The sequence below is a fragment of the Triturus cristatus genome, chromosome 1_1 (genome assembly GCF_964204655.1).
Source record: "Triturus cristatus chromosome 1_1, aTriCri1.1, whole genome shotgun sequence".
NCBI classification, from domain to species: domain Eukaryota; kingdom Metazoa; phylum Chordata; class Amphibia; order Caudata; family Salamandridae; genus Triturus; species Triturus cristatus.
Window position 1 is genome coordinate 650,756,579 of NC_140579.1, and position 21,959 is coordinate 650,778,537.

Below are 21,959 nucleotides of genomic sequence, written 5' to 3' on the forward strand. Positions count from 1 at the left end.
TGTTTTGAAAAATATAACAATTATTTAAAACAATTAAAAAAACATTTATTAATACATATTTTTATTTATATATATCTAATTAAAAAATATAACTACATTTATATTTTTAAATATTTTTTAACACTGTTTTAAACATAATAACATAAAAAATAAATATAAATACATATTTCCAATAACATAAAATATTTGAAAAACAAACCATTTTAATTAAAAATGAAAAACTCAAAATCTAAATATTGAATTTACTAAAAATAAATCAAATATTAAAAACATTAATAATTATAAATATTATTATTTAAATAACCAAAAACATTAATATTTGTTTAAACAATATAAAGTAAACTCAAAAAGTTTAAAATTAATACATATACTATACCCACTACAAATTTTAAACAGTAGACAAAGTTTCAAACTCCGGAGGTGTAAAATTTACAAATCCCACTAAAGTCAATGCAACAGTAGGCAAAGTGTTGGATGTCGGAGGGGTAGAATTTACTATTCCCACTCCAGTCATATTACAAATTAATACAAATATTATAAAAATGCTAACAACCAATAAATACACTATAATTTACAATTAAAAAGCATTACACAATTAACACATAGAATAACAAATTACAAAAAAAAATGTTTTACTCTTTTTACTTTTGTTATTACTATTACTTTTGTTATTACCTCCACAAGCTACACAGCACACATCTAGAATGTATATTTCAATTTATATTATTTACACATTTTACATAATTAAACATTAAAATATTAATGCTAAGTAACCACTAATAAAGAAATTACATTTAATTACCTTCCCATCCTTTGTCCGTACAAAACGACCTACACCTAAAATATATATTTAAAAAATGTATTAAAGTATTTCCATAATTATTAATCAATTAAACAATTAATATTACTAATAAACTAAGACTAAATTAATTATATTTAATTAACATCCCACCCTTTACCCCTACAAATACAACTCACACATATAACCTAAACAATATTGTATTTACATATTTACATAATTATCATTTAAACAATTATCAAAAATGAACAATATTCATTATTATAATTTCCTACGTATCTTTTACCCATACAAAACCCACAAAACACCCCCAAACAAAAATATATATTACAGTTTACATAATTATCAATTAAATAATTATTTATGATAACAAATAATTATAATTATTTACTTCCCACCCTATCCCATCCACAAATTTTATCGATTAAATAATAAAAAATTAAAAATAAATGTTCACATTATAATTAATTTCCCGCCCTATACCGCTACAAAACACAGAACCCACACCTCAAACTAAAAAAATAAAACGTATACTATAGACATAAATGATTAGCAATTACATATTTAATATTGATATAAAACATTTATTAATTATTTTTAATTTAATTAATTTACTTCTCACCCTATTCCCCCATAAACCCCACTATTAATTTACAAAGCATATTAAAAAACGAACAGTATTTAACCAAACATTTTAAAACATCTATATTAAATTACACAAAAATAATCAAAAATCGATATTAACAACATTTTTTACATCAATCTTACTCACCTTAAAATCGAGATTCTTGTTCATGATATTCTTGCTCTCGATATTTCTGTCACAATATTTCCTACTCGATAATTGTGTTAGACACAATATTTTGTCTGAACACCTCCTTACCTGCCTTTGCTTGACCCAGAAGCTTTGTGCTTTCAAGTAAGGTGTATCAGAAGAAATTTAAAGACAATTCAACTTGTTCCTCTAGTGGGGTTAACCAGCCTTCGATAACAGTTACAAATACTGGACTAACTTCAAAGAAGAAAGCAGACGAAAGAGCATGAGAAACAAACAGCCCTGGCAATGTGGCCACTGGTACTGGAGGGCTGGATTTGACTGGTGGTAAAGGAGATGCAGGGAATGCCTCATTTAGAAGGATACAGAAACAGAGACCATAAGCAAGCTGTATGCATAAAAGAATAAAATGTTATGAAAACAGGAGCAATAGGAAGAGCTTACTGGCATTGAAAGAGATGTGTACTGTGACTAGTGCTGGGTAATACCAAGTGACCTGCCCCCGAACCGAAGAAGTGCAGAGAAGTGTGTGGATCAGTTTTGCAAGTCTTGAAGGTAGTTAACAAGAGGCCAAAGAATGTCCAGTGGGAAAAGAGCATGCCCAAGTTGATACGGAGTAAGGAAAAACATGCGGGATGTAAATAAAGGGTGCGAATAAGAGAGGAAAGTCGTAACAATTGCTGATGCTAGTCATAGCCCTACCAGTGAGCTGACTTCTTATACTTACCCTCCACTACATAACCAGTAAGCAAGATATGCTGGAAGTGCGGGAATCGCTAATATGGTTGATTCAATGGGAAAACGTCTGGTGTCACCCAGATGTGTTAGCCCTTACAGCTCTCTAGCCTCTTATGCCCATTGTTGCTACTTATTGGGTGCCATAATCTGCATTTTTTCGGCTGGTGACTACTCAACCTCTAATTTAGGACAAAGCTATTCTTGAGTATATCTGATAAACCAAATACACCCTTATTCCCCCTTTAAAGTGTGCAAAATTGTCAAAAGAGTGGTCTCCTAAATTGTTATAGAATTATGACCCTTCCCAGAACTGTGAAGCTTGGTAAAGTCCAAGCAGCCTTCTATTTTCTGCCCACCTATAAGGATCTAAAAACATCAGTGTCATGATCTATACCCACACAGCATCTCCTCAGTCCTTGAACATCATCATCCAGATATATTTCTTTCAAGTCTTGAATCCCTTTCTTAGGGGGAAAGAGAATGAGAATAATATTCTTTGACAAAAACACCACTAACAACATTAGCTCAAACACAAATATCTTTCCACGTATTAGTATATGCTGAGGGTTTGAAGTAAAGACTAGGCATAAGGGGCATCGGATTATGATGAAACTGCCAGGCCCACTGTTTCTCTGTTACCTCTTGGTGAAGTATTTGGATATTTGGAATTTCCAAATGGTTGTAATCATTACATCATTCCTAGGCACATTAAATCATTACTGTATTAACTTTATCACTACATCTGAAAATCTAAACTTCACAAAAGTATCAAGTGTTTAATATTAGTATCAGTACCACATGTAAGCAAAAAATTATTTCTAATGAACACAATCATTAATTTATAAAGGAATCTCAGTACCTCTTTCATCCTGGCAGCGAGGAACACCCTGTCTTTGCCGATTTGATGCATTTACAATTTCATCTTTTCTACGTGCCTGAACTATGTGAATTGCCTCCAGCTGTCTATCAAGTGCTGTACATATATTGGCATGAAGAGGAGAACTACGAACACGTTCCATTTTGCCCAGCAATGTCACAACCTGTACGAACAAAGTACATACTGTATAACAATACAGTTTTTAATGCTGTGGTGTTGCACAAAGGCAAATAAAACAAATAATTCAATAAATAAAAAGCACTGGCAAAGCTTCACTGAATCAGCACCTGCAAACACAGTGATGCACAAATGTATCTCCATGCAATATTACAATAAAGCTAGACTTACTGGCTTTGCTAACGATTTGTAATGTTGGTTTTGCAACTGATACTGGTGCTATTTATCTGCATGGGTAGTGTGGTATTATGGTGACATTAGTGATGTTTGTAATATTGGTGGAATTATAGTGGTGTTGGTGGAATTACTGTTGGTAGTATTAATATTAGTGTTGGTTTTGGTGTGGGAAATAAGTCAGGCTGGTACTGGTTGAGTTACTACTGATAACATTAGACGAGATATGCTGGTGGTATATGAGCTTTATTGGTAATATTGATATTTGTGGTAGTACTATTGCTAGTGGTAGTGTTAGGATGGCACTGGTGGAAGTGGTGTTGGTGGTGGTGTGGAATTGGTGGTAGTTGGTACACCTGAGATTTCTAGACCGACTGAGCCACGGGGCTCCGAAAAAGCTGTGCAGAGCCCGCAGCTGTGGCTTGAGAGTCTCTCCTCTGGATCTGTCCCTCTTGTTGCTGTACATTCTATCTTTAACTCCAAAATGGCTATCAATTGCCTGGGAGTTTGCAGCTGTCTTTTAAGGCAACTCCACAGCTAGTCCACTTCATGTTTTCATTGTCTTTTCTTTTCCTTTTATGGCTGTTCTTCTCTTGATTTCTTCCGGACTTTCCCATTACAATATGTTTCCTGCCATGTGGTGTCTGGTGTAATTTCCTTTCCTTGTTCTTTTACTATTAAAAGGCCACAATCTGGTTGGAGTTACGTCAGAACAAACCCATGTTCTGTCGTTGGTTTCCTTGCTCCCTCCACTTGCTGATCCTGACTCTTCACTCGTGGGACTTCCTCTGCTGGATGTTTTTTTCTACCTCTGTGCAGGCTTCAATCAATCAGGGGCTTATAAAGCGTGGCTACTCAACTGTGAGGATCTCAAGGTGTTGGGGGGTGGGAGGGGCTGCTGATCCCTCTAGGGGTAGGATCATTCGAAAAGCTAGGTCTTGAGGCCCTTCTTGAATTGGGTCAGCGATGCGGATTGCCTGAGGTGGAGGGGCAGGATGTTCCAGGTCTTGGCGGCGAGATAGGAGAAGGATCTTCCTCCGATTCTGGTCTTGTGGATCCTGGGGACGGAGGCAAGGGCGAGCTAAACGGAAAAGAGTTGTCTAGAGGGCACGTGGAATGCGAGGCGGGGGTTCAGGTATGCTGGCCCTTCGTTGTGGAAAGCTTCGTAGGCATGTGTGAGGAGCTTGTATGGGATTCTCTTGTTGACTGGGAGCCTGTGGAGTTGAAGGTGTTGCGTGATGTGGCGGGGGATGTTCCAGTCGGGTTGCAGCATTTTGGGCTTCATCAGCAAGGAGGCTTTCTATGCCTTTGGCTATTTCCTTCTGAGAAGGTGGCAGCTTCTCCAGGGTGCTTGTTTACCAGATATTCCTGTGTGTGGTGATATTGTGGTGACAATCCCCATTACCGCAGAAGACCAGGATCTGAATTACAGGTAGGCATCCAGCCCGTAGCAGTGGTGATATTAGAATTAATGGTGGTATTACTGCTTGTGGTATTGGTGGTGATGTGTTATTGCTCTGGTGGAGTGCTACTAATGATGCTGGTTCTGATCTGGACTGGCTATCCAAGCAACAGTGCTTCGTAAATGTGTCTTTGGATGCCTATGCTGCAGTTTTCTTTTTATAACCAACTTTATTGAAGGCTTTGCGGCAAGACACATGGAATCACAGATCAAAAGGGGTCTATGTACATGCACATCAATACAGCAAACCCAGTCATCAGTATTGCAAAACATTATGGGGTTAAATCGACAATCTATAGTAGCTACACCATTACCCCCATATTCGGCCATGCTTCCTAGGACAACCACAAATCTAAAAAATCGGCTACTCCTGGTGAGCACACTAGTCCATCCCCATGCGCCAACTCCTGACAGGCGATGTTTTTTGCTTTTTCCAGGCACGACCCGCGTCACGTTTGGCAACCAAACAGGCCACTCCTAGAAAGGTACGCTCAGCTCTAGGGCAACCAATCTCCTCAATCAACCCCAACAGCACAATACGGGGCGTGAGCTCCAGGGTGCGGCCCAAGACAGAGGACCTTCCCCTCCCAAAAGGGTCTCAACACTGGACACTCCCAGGATACATGGAAAAAATCTGCTGCTGGAAGCACGAATCGCCCGCATATTGCATGCAAGTCGGGGGAGCAATTGCTGAAAGCGCCGCAGGGTGAGGTACGTTGTATGCAAGTAATTAAATTGAACCATATGCAGCCACGATGAAATAACCAACTCTCGGGCCCCATACAGGCCGGCTTCCATTCCTCTTCATCCAGTTCTCCCACCCAGGCCACCCACTTCTGCCGAGTCCGCTCAAGGCCGTCAGGGGCATGGATTACTAGCGAGCAGTAGATCACAGAGGTTGCCTCCTTACCCAAAGAAAACCTTTTGCCACTAGCGGACTGAACTTGGGTAGCGAGTCACCAGGTTGATCGTGGGCCTGCACAGCCTGGCGTAGTTAAAGGTAATGAAAGAAATGTAAATTGGACAAGGTATATCTAGCCTTTAAGTCCTGAAATGATACAATGCTACCTCCCCGGTAAACATCCCCCAGGTAGGAAATCCCAATTCGGTCCCAGGGGACAAAGCCCTCCTGGGTCGAAAGCTGACTTAGCCACGTTCCCTGCCAAAAGGGGTCTACTCGGTGAGGTGGAGGTCCCAGCCAGAGAGCAGAAGAGCCAACAGGCAAGGGACACCCGCGTACAGAAGATCGAGCAGACCATCCAGACCTATCGAGTGAATCTCCAGACGGTACATCGGGTCATCCCACCCACCATGAACCAGTCATTAATTGGTATGAAATAGGCTGCAAAGTAGTATAGGTAAATATCCGATAAACCCAAGCCACCATCAAAGGGGTATCAGCGCAGTAACTGAAACGCTACCTTGTGCCTACCAACCAACCACACAAAATTAGTGATCTTGGCAGTCAGGGCCTGAAACCATTTGAGATGGATGGGGTAAGGATTACTGCACAGTGTAAAAATAACACAGCAAGCACACCATCTTAAACAGGGAGGTGTGCCCCATAGGGTTCAATGGGAGATTGGCCCAGCGGCCACAGCTGAGCATGAATTCCAGCCCACGGAAGTTAAGGGCCCAGGCCAGATCTGGAAGAGGGGACATGTGAATCCTTAAATACTTGAAAAAATTGTGCCAGGTAGGAGTGTTGGGGCACCAAACCCGCGCAAGGGCTTCTCCTTTCACCTCAACCAGGCAGGACTTGCCTTCGTTTATCCGGAGCCTAGAAGCCTCACTGTATAGCCGAAGAAGTGACAGACATCGGGTGCCGGAAAGCTGGGGATCCTTCAGAAACAGAAGGATATTGTCTGCATATAACGCAATGCGATCTTAAAAGCCACTCCCACACCGCTAGCCCTTATCCTGGCCGTTGCAGTGTATAAGCCATGCCAGGGGCTCTGTCACCAAGGGGACTAGCAATAGGGACAGCGGACACCCCTGACGCGTGCCATGCTCGATAGGAAACATAGGAAACAGAACCCAATTTACACGGACCTGAGCAGTTGGGCATGGTAGAGATGATGCATCATACGGCGGACCCCTCACCCAAGCCAACCCGCTGGAGGACTCTATCCATAAAATCCCATGACACTATCAAAAGCCTTGCTGACATCAACTAGCAAGAGGGCTAGGGTGCCATCGAGGTCATGTGCCCGAGATAGTACCGCATAGACTCTCCTAATACAGTAACATGTGCTGCAACTCGGTATAAATCCACATTGATCTGAATGAATCAGGTGTGGTAACACCCGACCCAACTGTGTCGCTAGAACTTTCACATAGATTTTAATGTCAACAATGATAAGGGAAATCGGGCGATGAGTTGAACATTGGTCTTTAGGGAGATCCTCTGCTGCAGTGCACCTGCATAGAAATTCAGAAGATGTTGGACACAGGATGTCACAGAAGCATTTATAATATTCAATAGGATACCCATTGGGCCGGCCATCTTTCCAGCTTGCAATCCCGACACTGCGGAATGCACCTCCTCTAGTGTGAGGTCCTTGTCCAACTCTCCAGCCAGAGCACTGGGTATGGACAGCAGCGGTATGCTATCCAGAAGAGGGTTTGTGACTTCTACTGGCAGCGGGGTATGTCGCAAGTACAACCCCTGATCAAAATCAGCAAACGTCTGAGCAATAGCTTGGAGTTCCTCCCGGAGACATCCTGAGAGTCTCGGATCACCGGGACCACCCGGTCGGAGATACCACGAGTAGCCAGCCAATACAATAATTTACCTGATTTATCACCAGATGCGTACACCCTCTGCATAAAGGCCATCCAACAGTGCATGGCTTCCTACGAGGGAGACCCGTCGCAGTTCTGTGCGGGCTATGGCAAGGAGATGATGAGTGCCTTCAGTGTCACAGTGATGTAGGGTGGCCTCCAGGAGCAGTGTTTGACCTTCAAGGTTAGTCAGTCGTGCCACATGGTGTGCCTCCACCCGACAAATGTAGCCTTTAAGGCAGCCTTTCAAGGAAGGCTTACTAGATGCCCAGAGCATCGCTGCAGTGGCAACTGAACCTACATTAAGCTTAAAGAACTTCTGTAGTTCTAGCAAAAGTAGCAACTCAGAGCTTTGCAAGTGCCAGGCACTGAGCCTCCAAGCGGGGCCCTGGACAGTGGGCTGGGTTCCCCAAGACAACAGAAGCAGAGAATGATCAGAAATTCCGCATGGGAGAATACGCACAGATTGAACCGAGAAGAGATCCGCCACCGGTAACCACAGCAAGTCAATGCGGGATTCCGCTGCATGTGCCGCTTAGTGGTAAGTATAGACATGTTGGACAGGATGCCAAGACCGCCACACATTGCAGAGGTCCAGCGAATCAGCCCACGAGGACAGACAGACAGGGTATAGGGCAGTTGAGGCATCCAACTAAGGATCGGGAACTGCGCTAAAATCTCCTCCAACCACCGTCAAGCCCTTGGGGAGAGTCAAGAGCAAGGATTGCAGTGATTGCAGGGAGTGCTGCAGCTGGGAAGGAGGAACTTAACAGGACACAAAGTTGTAATGCCATGCTTCCAGGTGGCCCTCAATATCCACGTAACATCCCTGGGCGTCCGAGTATTGCGCCGTGACTGCAAGGGGGACATATTTATGCAGCAATATGGCGACTCCTCTGGAGCCACGTGTAAAGCCGGATTGGTAAATCCTGTCATAGCCGAAATGGACCATAAAGGGGCAGCTTGTGCCTAGCAATTGGGTCTCCTGCAATAAGACGCCCGCTGGTCAGTGTCGCCTAATATACCGTAATACTGCAGAACGTTTAATCCGGTCTAACAGGCCATTCACATTTCAGGACAACACCGTTAGTCCAGGGGGGTTTAGGACGTAGACGGAAAGCATGAGACAGTTTCTGCCAAAAGGCAGGGCTGAACATGATGACCTGGGGACCTGCAGTGCTATGCAATACATATTTGACAATAGTAACGTGTGGGCTCGCCATATACAACCTGAAAGGAAAAAAACACTGTTAAGACTGAACAATAAAAGGAACAAACCAGGCCCGAAAGGCCAACTAACGTGCCCACCCCCCACTTCACCTCAGGCAGCATCTGTCACGCTAAAGGAATTACCCATAACAGCTAACTAGGGGGAAGCTTCATTGACCTGTAGGCGCCCATAAGAGGATCTAGTATCTGACAACATATTTGAACATATGTAAGTCGAGAGGGAGCCGCAAACACTATGGCCCCCCGCAAGGAGGGGGCAAGACCAGCCGTCATCTCTGTCCGTCCCACTCGAACAGCATTCTCACAACAGAAAAAAATCATTGAGTAAAATATGCAACAACTGAGTCATGGCATTGCAAAAAAGCTGAGAAGAAGACCTCACGACCGCCTCAACAGAATGAAAAATCATGGGAATGATCGAAAAGGTTTTCGGACGCTCTCACTGAAGCTGGATTTGAAGCAGTTTCTTCTGGAGACGAGCCGGAGCCCTCCTCCCAAGCCTGGTCTGGTGTGTCAAAAAAGAGAGTGAGGGACTGGTAGAAAACTTTAAGACCGGCAGGGAATAGGAGCATGTAGCGCAGGTCGAGTGCGCAAAGTTTCTGCTTCACTTCAGCAAAGGAGCGCTGCTGCTGCTGAACTGCCCTCGTATAATCAAGAAACAGGAGAACCTTAGAGTTGCCGAACCGCATGTCTGGGCGGGCGCGGGCCTCATGCAAGATTACGTCTCGACCCTTGAAGTTAAGCAACCTCAAAATCACCAGCCAGTGGTGGGGCCCTGGCAGATGCTTCGGCACCAGGGAGCAGTGGGCTCTTTCAATGACAAAGAAAGCAGGCAGTTTATATTCAGGCATCCATGTTTTAAAACAGTTCTTCAGTATTCCAGCGAGGCCCCGCTGCTTCAGGGACTCAGGCAGGCCAATACGTCTGAGATTATTGCGCTGTGATCTGATTTTGGCGTCCTCTGTTCTCTCCTTTAGCGATGAAATAGAGGCAGACAGTTTGTACATCTGGCTCTCTCGAGAGAGGTAATCTCATCCTCAGCATTAGATACTCGTGACTCAATCTCCGTAGTTCTGTCCACCACATTACGGAGATCCTAGCGCAGCAGAGAGAGATCCACACGGAGGCCATCCACCTTGGACTCCACAGCATCCCTGGAGTCTTGTATGACCTTAAGGACCACATTCAGGTCCGTAGCCCCCCCGCTGCGCCAAATCGGACGCCAGGTCCACCGGACCCTCAACAGTCACTCGGGGTTCAGTCGGTGGGACCATATATTGGTACATTCTCGTCTGGACCGGGGTTGAAGGCGGAATCTTCCCCTACCCCATTCTCCAGGGCCAGGGGTCCAATAGTCTAGCAGAAGGGGGAGACAACAGCGCTCCCAAGCCAGGGCCTAGGGAGGGACCACGGACCACCAAATGCCCACCGGACAACAAGTCCCCGGAAAGCAGACAGGTGGGCTAGGGAAGGTCTAGATGTAGTCAGGAAGGAGGACCATTCGCCCTGGCCACCGCCACTGCCCACCGTTCACGCACCACGCCACCCGGAGGCACCCCGGAGGCAAAGTACTGAGCTCCTGCTAACCTCCAACGCCCAGGCTTATCACTAAAGGGTTCCAACTCACTGCATGTGTGAGAGGCCGGCTCACAATCCTAGCGGCCTCTGCTACCAATGGAGTGATGAGGGACAAAGGGCTCCTGGAGCAACACCAAGGCCCCACTAAGAACTCCAACATTGCACTGAGCCCAGACCAGGCAGGCCACTCACACTTCCACTGGCCCCCACAAATGCCTTTGGGACGCCCCTCAGGACACAACTGCAGGCGCCAGCAACTCTCTCTGCCGCCTAATCCAAGGTATAGACCTACCCCAGCAGCAGCAGATGGATGGCCTCAGCTCCGAGGGCCAGGCTGGCTGCCACTGCCACCTCCGCTCCCAGCCCTCATCCGTCTGCAACGTTGACCTTGTCATAGCAGACCCTCCCCTCCCCCCAGGGAGAGCGGAACAAAGAAAAGGGAGGGGATCTGGGGGGGAGGCCCTCTGTCTAGCCGGATCACAGCGCAGCCCTCACCTCTGCTTCAGAGCTTCGTCAGCACGTAGCTCTGAAGCTCTGAGCACACCGGGCTCGGCCACAGCAAGGAACACCGTGGGCCGAGTACCGCTGGGGGCAATCAGGTACCTCTCACAGCGAGAAAGCAAAGGGAAGGACCCGCAACCAACAGACCAGGCTGCCGGCAGTCAGGGTACATCCACTCCATCGCTGCATGCAGCCAGGCCCGAATGGCCAATCGCACTCCAGGCCGCCACAAGTTCTCGCCGGAGCCAGAAAGGGCGAGGCAGGCCCCCAGGCCAAACCTCCTGTCTTTGGTCTGCTCCGACAAGATCAGGTCACAGACAGCCGTATGCCAAAGGGAAAGCGAGGCACGAGACACCACAGAGCTCGGTGCGTCTGCTTGCCGCCACTACAGCGGCCTGGCAGCTGGCAGGTCCCCACCCCGCAGCTAGCCAGTCAGGAAGCACCTCGCAGGACCAGGAATGGCTCTTTCGGCACCGCAGGGCACTGCGATGAGCCCCGGTGTCCCGTTACTTGAGGAGGTTGGGATTGTCAAGTAGGATGGCAGCAGATAGGCTTCGGGTGACGGGAGCAACTCTAAAGCTCGACTATCATCTTAGCTGCCCAGGCCCCGATCATGCTGAAGTTTTACATATGTCTGTAAATGGCACACCAGCAAAGAGTGTTGCTGTGGCTGCCATTACTCTTGTTGAGCAAGTGCCTACATTTTGTTGCAATGGCCTACCAGCATCAGTATGACAGAAAGTAATGCAGAAAGAAATCCAGAGTGAGATGCCCTGTTCTGAAATTGGTGGCCCTTAAGTCTTGTTGAAAAATGATACAAAAGTTGGTCTGATTTACGCAACTGACTTGTTCTGTCTATGTAGTCTTTTAGACATTATTTAACAATTAAGGTTGCAATGCCCTTTCAGCTGGCATAGAAGGTCCAGTGAAAAAAGTTGGCTATTAATCTTTTCATTTAGAGGTTGCATTAGAAAGAAATGTACATTGGTGGATAAGGTGGCCTTGAAATGTGTATTTGTAGTTAAGGTAGCCTTCTCTTCAGAAAACTTTATGACAAGGCTTGCAGTTCACCTATTCATCTGGAAGAGGTCACTTCTAGCACGAAATCGTCCATGAGAGCATATGTATAGGTTTGAAAGGACTTATCATACAAGCCTCCAACACAGAGCTCAATTTCCAGACAGGGGATTGTTTGGTTTATGGAAGGAAAATTGTTCATAATCACTTCACAAATTATTTTTGAAAAACAAAAAGACGGTTTAGCAAATATGGATATGGCTGCTAGATGACCTCTTATGGACAAGTAAAAAAAGTGCAGGTTCAGGAAGCACAGGAAACCCAGTTAATTTGTGAAGTGAATTCAATTTGTGTGCATTTGGCCAAATGCAGAAACTTTTCCATTTCAGTGAGATGGTCTTATTCGTAAAATCAGCCTTCACTCCATGAAGTATTAAAGGACATTACCAAGGTACATTCAATGACACAAATCAACCAATCAGTTAAGTGGATGAAGGCTTGGTTACGACACAGAACAAGGCTGTAATCTTTCATCAGGAGATAGTGATCTGTTTCGAAATGGATTGGCTGGTGCACCAATAGTTCCTGCAGATCCATGTACCAGAATTGTCTTACATATGGTGCAGCCACTAGGATGAGGCTGCAGGAGTCCCCTTTTGCCTTTCACAGGATCCTGAAGATCAATGGAAAGGTGTAGGCAAATATTCCTGATCATGCAATCGAAAGTGCTTCCCCTTTTGTTCCTGGACATTACCACCTGCTTTGGAACAGTAGGTAATTTGCCTTCTCTGGCACGGTAAAGAGGTATACATCTAGAGTCCTACATCTTTTAAACAATTGGTAGTTACCAGAAAGTTATCACCCTTTCATACGTCTGTCTGTTCTGCTCAGAACAACTGCCCACATCATGAATGATGTTCTACTTCGAGAATGTCCCTATGGACTAGTACCCAACGGAAGTGCCTTGTACTCATGCAACAGGATTTGACATCTTATTCCTCCTTGATTGATAATGCAATGTAAAATTGTTGTCTGCTAGTATCAACCTTCTTGGTTCAGGACACTTTGCAGGAATGCTTTTAATGCCAACCTTCCTGCTCGTGGTTCTAATAGATTTCTGTGGAGAGACTGCTCCTGTTGGTTCCTGAGTGCACTTGGTGAAAGCTCCTGAAGCTAACCACCCCCAAAAGTACTTTCTTTATGAATAGAGTTATCAGTACAGGCTTATATCAATGATTGACTTGCTGCCACTGAAGGTCTAGATGTTCCTAGTATCAGGTTTCACAATAACAACGCGCCCCACAGTATTCTGTATTTGCATGCTGTGATCTGCTTTTTCAAATGATGTCTCCAGTTAGGGTTAGAAGTCCTTCATTGTGCTCTTGTGAGGGAGTTTGGGACCTGTAACATGTCCTGTTGGAAATATTCTCTAGTTCTAAGATCTTTCATTTTTAATATGAAATGATAAGTGAAGAGCTTTTGTTTTTATCAAATACATACCCACAGCATGTTCTTTTCTTCTATATGTGTGACATAAAATTGTGATAATTAAGCTTATCCAAATATATTCATGATAGTTAACATCTTTGCTTGAGCATGTAATTATTAGGTGCTACTAATACATTGAGATTCTGGAAAAATTAGAGATGGCAAGGACACTTTGCCACCCAATGTTTATTGTTTATATGAACAGTATTTAACAAGTGCTCGAGCTCAGCCCTGTTTATTGTTCATTCCACAATGGTCAACAAGCTCTTGGGCTCAGCCTTGATTATTGTTTATGTTTACAATTTTCAACCAGCTCTCTGGCTAAAGTTTGTTTAATGTTCATGTTAACAATTTTCAACAGGTTTTCTGACAAAATCTTGTAGAGTCTCCAATATCAGGCCATAAGTAAGGGTGGGTGGAATATTCCATTCCGCCCATGGAATTGGCGAAATTTTGGCGACTCTGCGTTACTCCCCCGACGTGGCGTTTCAGACAAGTTCTACCAATCGCTGCATGGTGGAATTTATTCTTGCGCACGGCTCCAGAACGGAAAGTTGGCGAGCGAGATTTGGAATCTCCCATCATGATTTCCAATGGCTAGGAAGACATCCTGCAAGATTTTTTTAACGTGGGCTGTCGCGACTGTTCGCAGTCAGAAGGCTGACGCTCGAGTAGAAAATCTACTTGAGAGGCAGCAAAATCAACTCCAGTAGCTGCGCCCTCTGGTGCACCACACAGATTTTTCAGCACAAAACGTTCTACTGCTGCTTTATCACAGCACAACATGCCTACTTCCGCCTGTTGGCGGAACTCTGCAGAATCTTTCTGGGTTTTTAACTTAACTCTGCGGAATTCCACTGAGTCAAATCCCACAAGTTCCGCCCATCCCTAGCAATAAGTTAGAGGAGGGAGGGGGGCCTGGCTAACCGCCGACGGGAATGGCCGCTCGGTTTCTTAGCTCCGGAACGCCACTCCCAAAACGTCCTGTAATCCTTGACTCCCGCTGGCCCGACTGCCGCCCCAGTGCCCTCCTTGCAGTGCGGTGGTGTCCGGCGATTTGTATGCCGAGTTTGGGACCGAACGGAGGCGTAACACGGTGAGTGCTCCGCAAGCCGGGTCCTCGTCTGCTGTCCTGCCGAGGGAGGTGCAGCGGCACCCCAGGCGCGCACTACGCGAGGCCGCGGCTGCGGCCTACCCCGACGGAGCCCCAGAAGATTGCCAGGAGGCGCCCGTCGACGCACGGCGCTCCACCCGGACACTGGCGATCGTGGCAGGGACCCTACTTGTGGCCCCAAGAGTGACGGGGCCGAGTGATTGCTGCAGCGGCCCCTGTAGTGAACACACACACAAGCCGATAGCGGATCACGTGCGCGGGTCCAGGTGCGGCCCTGCGACCCCAAGAACTGGATTAGTGGGGGTTGTGGCAGGTAGCCTAATGACCACAGGGTGAATTTTGGCGGCCCCAGACCTGAGCAGAGCCTGTTGTGACCTAAATACGGTAGAAAAAAAACGACCGTGAAGACCCGGAGTGGGGGCCTTTGGACTGCTGGTCATCGCTAGCATATTGTGGACTAGAGAGAGCTACTGGTGAGACCCTGGCAGCATGCAGAACGCTTGAATCCCCGCAGAGTAGGGAATTTGGCCGCCGGAGTGCTACGGCGAGAGTGGCTGGATAGCATCATTGCGGTACTCTAAGCACCTCATTGAGGCAATATAGCCCAGTGGCTTCGCGGGACTCCTAACACCCTCCATCTGCTGGCTTGACCTACAAAAGGGACAGTAAGAGAAGTGGCGTGGACGACGTATGGCTACCCTGGGGGAAGAGACCTAACCCTGCCCCGGTTCTCTACTGCTGCAAAACTGGTGTACGTGGGCTCTACTGCAACGGTATCAGTGCAGCGCGTCCAGTTATATACCCCTCTATTTGGGGCGCTCCCAGCGAAAACCGACAGGCCGGGTGGTAGTCTTCACTGCAGGCGGCGGGGAGTAGTGGGCGTGCCCTGACGCCGAGTGGTGCCATGGGGATAAGGATCATGGTGACCGGACGCAACAACCGGACAACGGCCCAGACCAAACTGGAGAAATTCGCTTGGTAAAAACAGCAGAACAAAGACCGTGTGGAGTCTGCGACCCCAAGCGCCGTGACGGAACCCACGAACAAAGATCTCCTCGAAGCAATCACGGCGATAAGGACCTCCCTCGAGGTGAGGATCGACACGGTGGCCACGGATGTGGCACTGATTCGGGAAGACGTGAAGAAAATGGCGGAGCGAGTGGGTACAGTGGAGAGCACCGCAAAGGAACTGGTCACTGACACCACCCTTCTCAAGCGACAAATCACTGAATTGCGCTCTTCCCATGAGGCGATGGCCCTACAGTTGAACGATTATGAAGGTAGAATGCGGCGCAACAACGTCCACATTCTTGGTGTTCTGGAACGCGCAGAGGGGCAGGCAGTGGACCTCTTTAAAAAAAAAATTCTAGACATTTTCAAAGACAATAGTAATCGTACATAAAGATGGAATAATTCGAAAATGAAACAATATTAAGCAGTGCATTGGACTTACACAGTACTTTGGTGCGAAATAGAACATCATCACAAAATACGATGCAAACAAAAGAAGATGAATATCGTATGAGGGACATAGACGAGTCGTTCCAGGCAGTTAAATAGATGGTACATCACTTCGTAATGAAGAGGCAATACATTTCAAATCAGGTCACATGTATACTTCCCAAGGTCAACAATAACCACAGTCTAGGTGCATTAATCATCAATCGTGGCAGAGGTCAGCCACTGCTCATAAGGTGTCCAGATGTCTTTAGGTCTGGACTGAGCCGGCATAAGTTCCCAATAATTGGAGAGCTGTGTCTTGCAGTATGTCGCGCTTGTTACCCATTCCAGTATCATGGGGGATCAAATTGCCCCCCAGTGTATGGCTATCTGTCGTTTTGCAAGTACTAATAGTATTCCTGGCAACTTGCGTGTCTTGGGCTGGACAGTGTCAAGCACTCCAAGGGGCGCCGCCAAAGGCGTGCAGGGTACCAACACCCCTGTGATGTTGTGTATGTGACTCAATATCTTCAGCCAAAAATTTGCTATCGTCCTGCACTTCCAAACTATGTGTAAGAATGTCGCTCGGGAGTACGGCAGCGCCAACAATGGTCATTCTCTCTAAGCCCCATTCTGTGGAGTTGAACAGGTGTACGGTAGAGGCGATGCAGGTATTTAAAATGTATTAATCGGAGCCGGTAATTTGACGATAAGCGCTCTAATTGTCTACAACCCAGTGACCACTGCATGTCACTGATTGGCTCCCCCAGATCTGCCTCCCACGCCCCCGCGAAGCCGGGACAGCGACTGGAGATGTCTTTTGTGTAATTTTGTATATGCGGGAAATGAGCTTACGACCCAACTCCATCGACAGCAGGTTTTCCAGCGCCGGCAGCGGGCCCGGAAACGTATCAAATCTACCCTTGCAGGGAGCCCGTAGCTGATAATAGAGAAGTGTATCCAAAGCGGAGACGGAGAGGGGGGGGGAAGGGGGAGTAAGGTGTAAGGTAATAAAAGTGTCTGCGGGGAAAAGATCTCCTCCCACCCTAATGTTATGCGCCATAGCGCGCTCTCGTGCCTTCCTATCCATGAGAGGCAGACAGAGTGGATTCTGGAGTAGGGACATCGACGGTGCGTATAATAGAACAAGCCGTGCTCTTTTGCAGAGTCTCTCTCACGCCCACCTCATAGCCTGCACCGTGTCTATTTCGTCCCGTGGATGTTTGCATGCCTGGAATAGGGCAGTGGAGAGCTGGAGTGGCGCGACCCTGTCTACCTCAATGGCCATGTGTGGCTGATAGGGAGTAGGGTGAACCCAAAGATGCAAAAATTGTGCCTGTGCACTTAGGGCATATAATACAAAATCAGGAGCAGCCATGCCCCCCTGCTCCTGTGGCAAGGTCAGGATCTCCTAGGCAATCCTTGGCTGTTTACCAGCCCACACCAACTCGATCATGAGCGAGAGAATGCGGCCAAGGAAATGCAACGGAAGGGGCATTGGGATGTTAACAAACAGATAGAGCAACTTCGGTAGGATGATCATCTTCGTCACTGCTATGCATCCTGCCAGAGAGCGGGAGTGACTTCCATCTGCCCACCCTGTCCTCTACCCTCGCAATGGTCTTACCATAATTTTCAGTCCATATTACCTGCATGTTGGCGCTAAACCAAATGCCCAGGTAACGAACCGGGCCGAACGCCCAAATAAACAGGTATTCCGTGTCAAAAGCCTGGGTACTGGATGTGAGTGGAAGGAGTACGGATTTACTTCAGTTGATGTTTACGCCAGACAGGCCACCGTATCGCACCACCTCGCGTATCATTGACGATAGATTTTCTTTAGGGTCTACCATATATAGCGTGATGTCATCCGCATAGAGGGACACGGTGAGTGCCCTCGTCGTAAAGCCAATGGCTCTTTTGGTATGATGTTGGTGCAGGTGAGCCGCCAACGGCTAGGACGCGATCGCGAACAGCAGGGGCGAGAGTGGGCAGCCCTGCCTGGTGCCCCTAGTGATCCGTATCGGATCTGATGTAAGCCCGTTTACCCTTATGCGTGCCGTGGGGCATGTATATAAAAGTTTTATTTGCTGTATGACGAGCGGACTCAGACCCATCCTCATAAGAAGCGGGAACAACAAACCCCACTCAAGGGAATCAAACGCCTTGGAGGCGTCTAATAGCGTGGCCAGTGCGAGTTCATAAGGGGCAAGGTAGTGTATAAGTCCGAAAAGTGTTCTGAGATTGTGAGGTGTAGATCTCCCTGGTATAAAGCCCGATTGATCAGGCAGGACAATGATTGGCAATAGGGGTTGCAGCCTGTTGGCGAGTAGCTTGGCAAATATCTTCGCGTCTAGGTCAATTAGTGAAAGTGGTCTGTACGATTCGCAAAGAGTAGGATCCTTATCCGGTTTCAGGAGCGTGATGATGGCTTCACGCATGGAGGCTGGGAGTACCCCCTCCTGCAACGCTTCCTGGTATACAGCTAGGAGTCGTGGGGCAAGTATGTCCGAGTATTCTTTATAAAATTGTGCGGTCAAGCCATCCGCCCCCGGCGCTTTGTCCGCCTTCATACCACCTATAACTTGCTGTATGTCCTCAACTGTAAATGGGATGTCTAGATATTCCCTGTGAACTCTACCAAACCAGACAAGTGCGATAGATTCAAAGTAGTCATCTAGTGTCGAGTCAGATGGAGTAGTTTGTGAAGTGTAAAGTTGCGCATAAAAGTGTCTCATAGTGTTGAGGATGTCAGGTAGTGAGTGGACTAGGTCAGAGTTGGGTGTCTGTCCCTCTTCCCATATCTCCGCGCTATTGCGTGTTTGTGTAAAAACTTAATCTCCCTGTCTGCCTCTTGGTATTCGTTCAGTGTCCTGCGGATAGTTCCTAAAATTTCAATAGATGCAGTTGCGCAATATTGTCGTTCTAGGTCATGAAGTTGAGTTTCAAGCTTGTGCAAAGTTCCTCGTATGTCCCGGAGTACCCTGGTCTGCCCAGCAATGCAGTGTCCACATATAACCGCCTTAAAGGTGTCCCAGAGCGTGGCCTCAGTCTCAACCGAGCCAGTGATTTGTGTGAAATATTCTTCTATGTGCGTGTGGAGCTCCTCGCAAAAAGCTGCGTCCAGCAGAGCATTGTGTGGCAACCTCCAGGAGAACGGCTGCCGGTAGGGGCATGGTATCTGCAGGGACAATGCAACCGGGAAATGATCCGATAATGTGCGTGCGCAGTGAGATATCACCACAGTCCAAGCGTGTAATATTGGGGACAGTAGCCAAATGTCTCCAGCCGCCTGTGGGTGATGTGTACGAGAGGTTCCCACCCTGTCCCTCTCCCGTGAGAGTACCGTGTTGTAATCCCCTCCCCAAATTATCTCAGTGTCGCCTAGGGACCTGACATGTCGCCACACTGTCTGAAAGAAGGCGGGATCGTCCGCATTCGGGCCATACACATTTATGAGTATGGTTGCACGATCATATAATGTGCCCAGTACCAATAAGAAGCGGCCTTCAGAGTCATTGACCACCGTTATGGTCTGCCATGGGACTCCCTTTTTTATGAGAGTTGCCACCCCACGAGAATAGCAGGACATGTGTATCTCCCCCCAGCAACCTGACTTAAGTTTCCCACGAGCAGTGTCTACAAGATGTGTTTCCTGAAGGAGACAGATTGCCACCGAGTGGCGGGCAAGATATGATTGCACAAGCCTGATCTTTCTGTGATCATTTAACCCATGGACATTCCAAGTAAGACATGTTATATGCGTCATGACCTGAGAAGTGACGTAATAAGTATGTGGCGTTCTTCTGGCCTATGTCCGGGGCAGAGTAGCCTAGTCTTCTGCTCCGTCTGCCAACAGTTTGACCCCATAACATTTTCGATTGATGAATACACCAGCCTGCCAAAGCACTGCATTAGATCGTCAACATGCATAGCTAACAACAATACCCAAACATTAACCCATCCAACCCACCCTCCGCCCACTCCTACCCCCCAATCAGGTTGAGATATCCTACCCGACCCACCCATGGAAAACAAAAAAAACCACAATAACATGATGCAGGGAATTATCCCAGTAGGGGCGTGAGGTCGCCTGCGAACTGCCCTGTCGCAACGCAACAGGGTGGCCAAGCAATGTGGGGTATCGCCTGAGATACAGGAGATTAAGGAAATGACCCATGACCACCTGAGGATTAACCTCGTACCCAGTGAACTGGGGGCAACGGAATTTTTCATACAGTATCAGCAGCAGCCAGAAATAAGAACCACATATAGAGGAAACAAAACATAAACTAATCATTGTCACTTAGCTGACTCTGAGGCGAGCCCACTCTATCTTGTGTCTTCTCCCGTTGTTGTCTGGAGTGTTGCTTGGCGAATTTCATTGCTGCACCTGCCTCTGTGAAGACCAGGGGCCTGCCCTGCACATGAACCCGGAGCTTAGCTGGGTATAGCATTGCGTATTTGGTCCATGTTTTTTGTAGTATTTTCTTCGCAGTGAGAAACTCACGCTGTGCCGCCTGTACTGCCAGGGTAAAGTCAGGGAACAGTGATATCACGTTGTTTTGGTACTTCAACTCGCCACGCGCCCAGGCCAGGCGCAGCACGGTGTCTCTGTCCCTATAGTTGAGTAGACGCACCAGGATTCGGCGCAGGGGGGGGGTCCCCGGCTCCGGGCGAGGGCCAAGAGTGCGGTGCGCCCGCTTGACCAGGAACATAGCAGATAGATCAGAGCCAAATAGGACCTGTAATAGTCCCTCCACATACTTCTCCATGTTGGGGATATTTGTAGACTCCAGCACACCAGTAACGTTGTTCCTCCTAGAGCGAGCTTCCAAGTCCTTGTTCTTGGCCTTGATTACTTCTAGAACTTTATCCAGCCGAAGAAGATGATCATGTGTTTCCACCTGTCGGTTATCAGCGTCTCTCCACAATATTACTCTGACAACCGTCCATCCATCTAAGCACCCAGCGGGGGGGAGCTCCAGCAGCCTGGTCAAGACCCCCACATTTGCCACCCGCCTCCTGCCCAGTCGCGAGGGTCAGTACCGAGGGATTGAAGCATGGGAAGAGGACCGGGGCATGTGTGAACCATGTAGTTGTTCGCAGGCTGCTGCTTCAGGGTGCTGCTGCCGCTGGCTGTTTCAGGCAGGAGCGATGTCGCGGTAGATTATTGCCCCCTTCCACCTCACCCTGCACATGCCAGGCAGTCAGGCCGCAACAAAGTGAAGGCCGCGGGGAGCCAGGAGTCTAAAATTTACCAGCGATGTCAGTATTCAGGCGGTCTCAGGGACTCAGAGGCCCACACCGGCCCCCGCAGCACCCACAGGCGGCAATCGCGGCCTGGACTCCGCCTGACACGCAATCCAGCCCCACAGTCGCCTTCCCCGCCGCGGTCTCGGGCGGGGGGGAGGGAAGGGGCACCGATGTCCAGTGCGGGCAAGGATGGGAGGGGGGAGGATAAGCGGGGGGCCCTCTCACCGTCTATCTCGCTCCGGAGTTCCCCGCAGTCCGATGGGAGCCCAGTAAGGCAGGCCCCGGGGCATGTGTGGGCCCGCCTCTGGCCCCAGGCCTGCCGCCGGGCAAAGCACGGAATCCAGGGTCTGTAAGATTTCCACAGCTCCGCCCGCTCCAGCCACGGCGCACTGTGTCCCCCGCTACCTCCCGGGGGTGTTTCGCCCGGTCGCCGCGTTGGTTCCTGTCGCCAAGCCCCCAGGTGTGGGGCTCGTTCCCGGCATCGTGGGCCCAGTCTTATCCGGCGGCGGTCTCCGCACCGAAACTCCGGCTCACGGGACAATGGTCACA

General features: G+C 47.7%; 1 protein-coding gene across 5 annotated transcripts in view; it reads right to left on the reverse strand.

The window, feature by feature from the left end:
* MEIOC (meiosis specific with coiled-coil domain) overlaps window positions 1-21,959 on the reverse strand; it is a 1,471,177-nt gene that overhangs the window by 82,877 nt on the left and 1,366,341 nt on the right. For 2 of the 5 annotated variants that reach the window (XM_085646733.1, XM_085646732.1), the window contains one exon: window positions 3,172-3,352. The exons of 2 other annotated variants lie outside the window; for them this stretch is intronic. In XM_085646733.1, coding sequence (XP_085502859.1) covers window positions 3,172-3,352 — 181 coding nt within the window. Of the gene's footprint in view, window positions 1-3,171; window positions 3,353-21,959 lie in introns of those variants that run through there. One more of the 5 variants, XR_014979443.1, reaches the window with a different exon arrangement.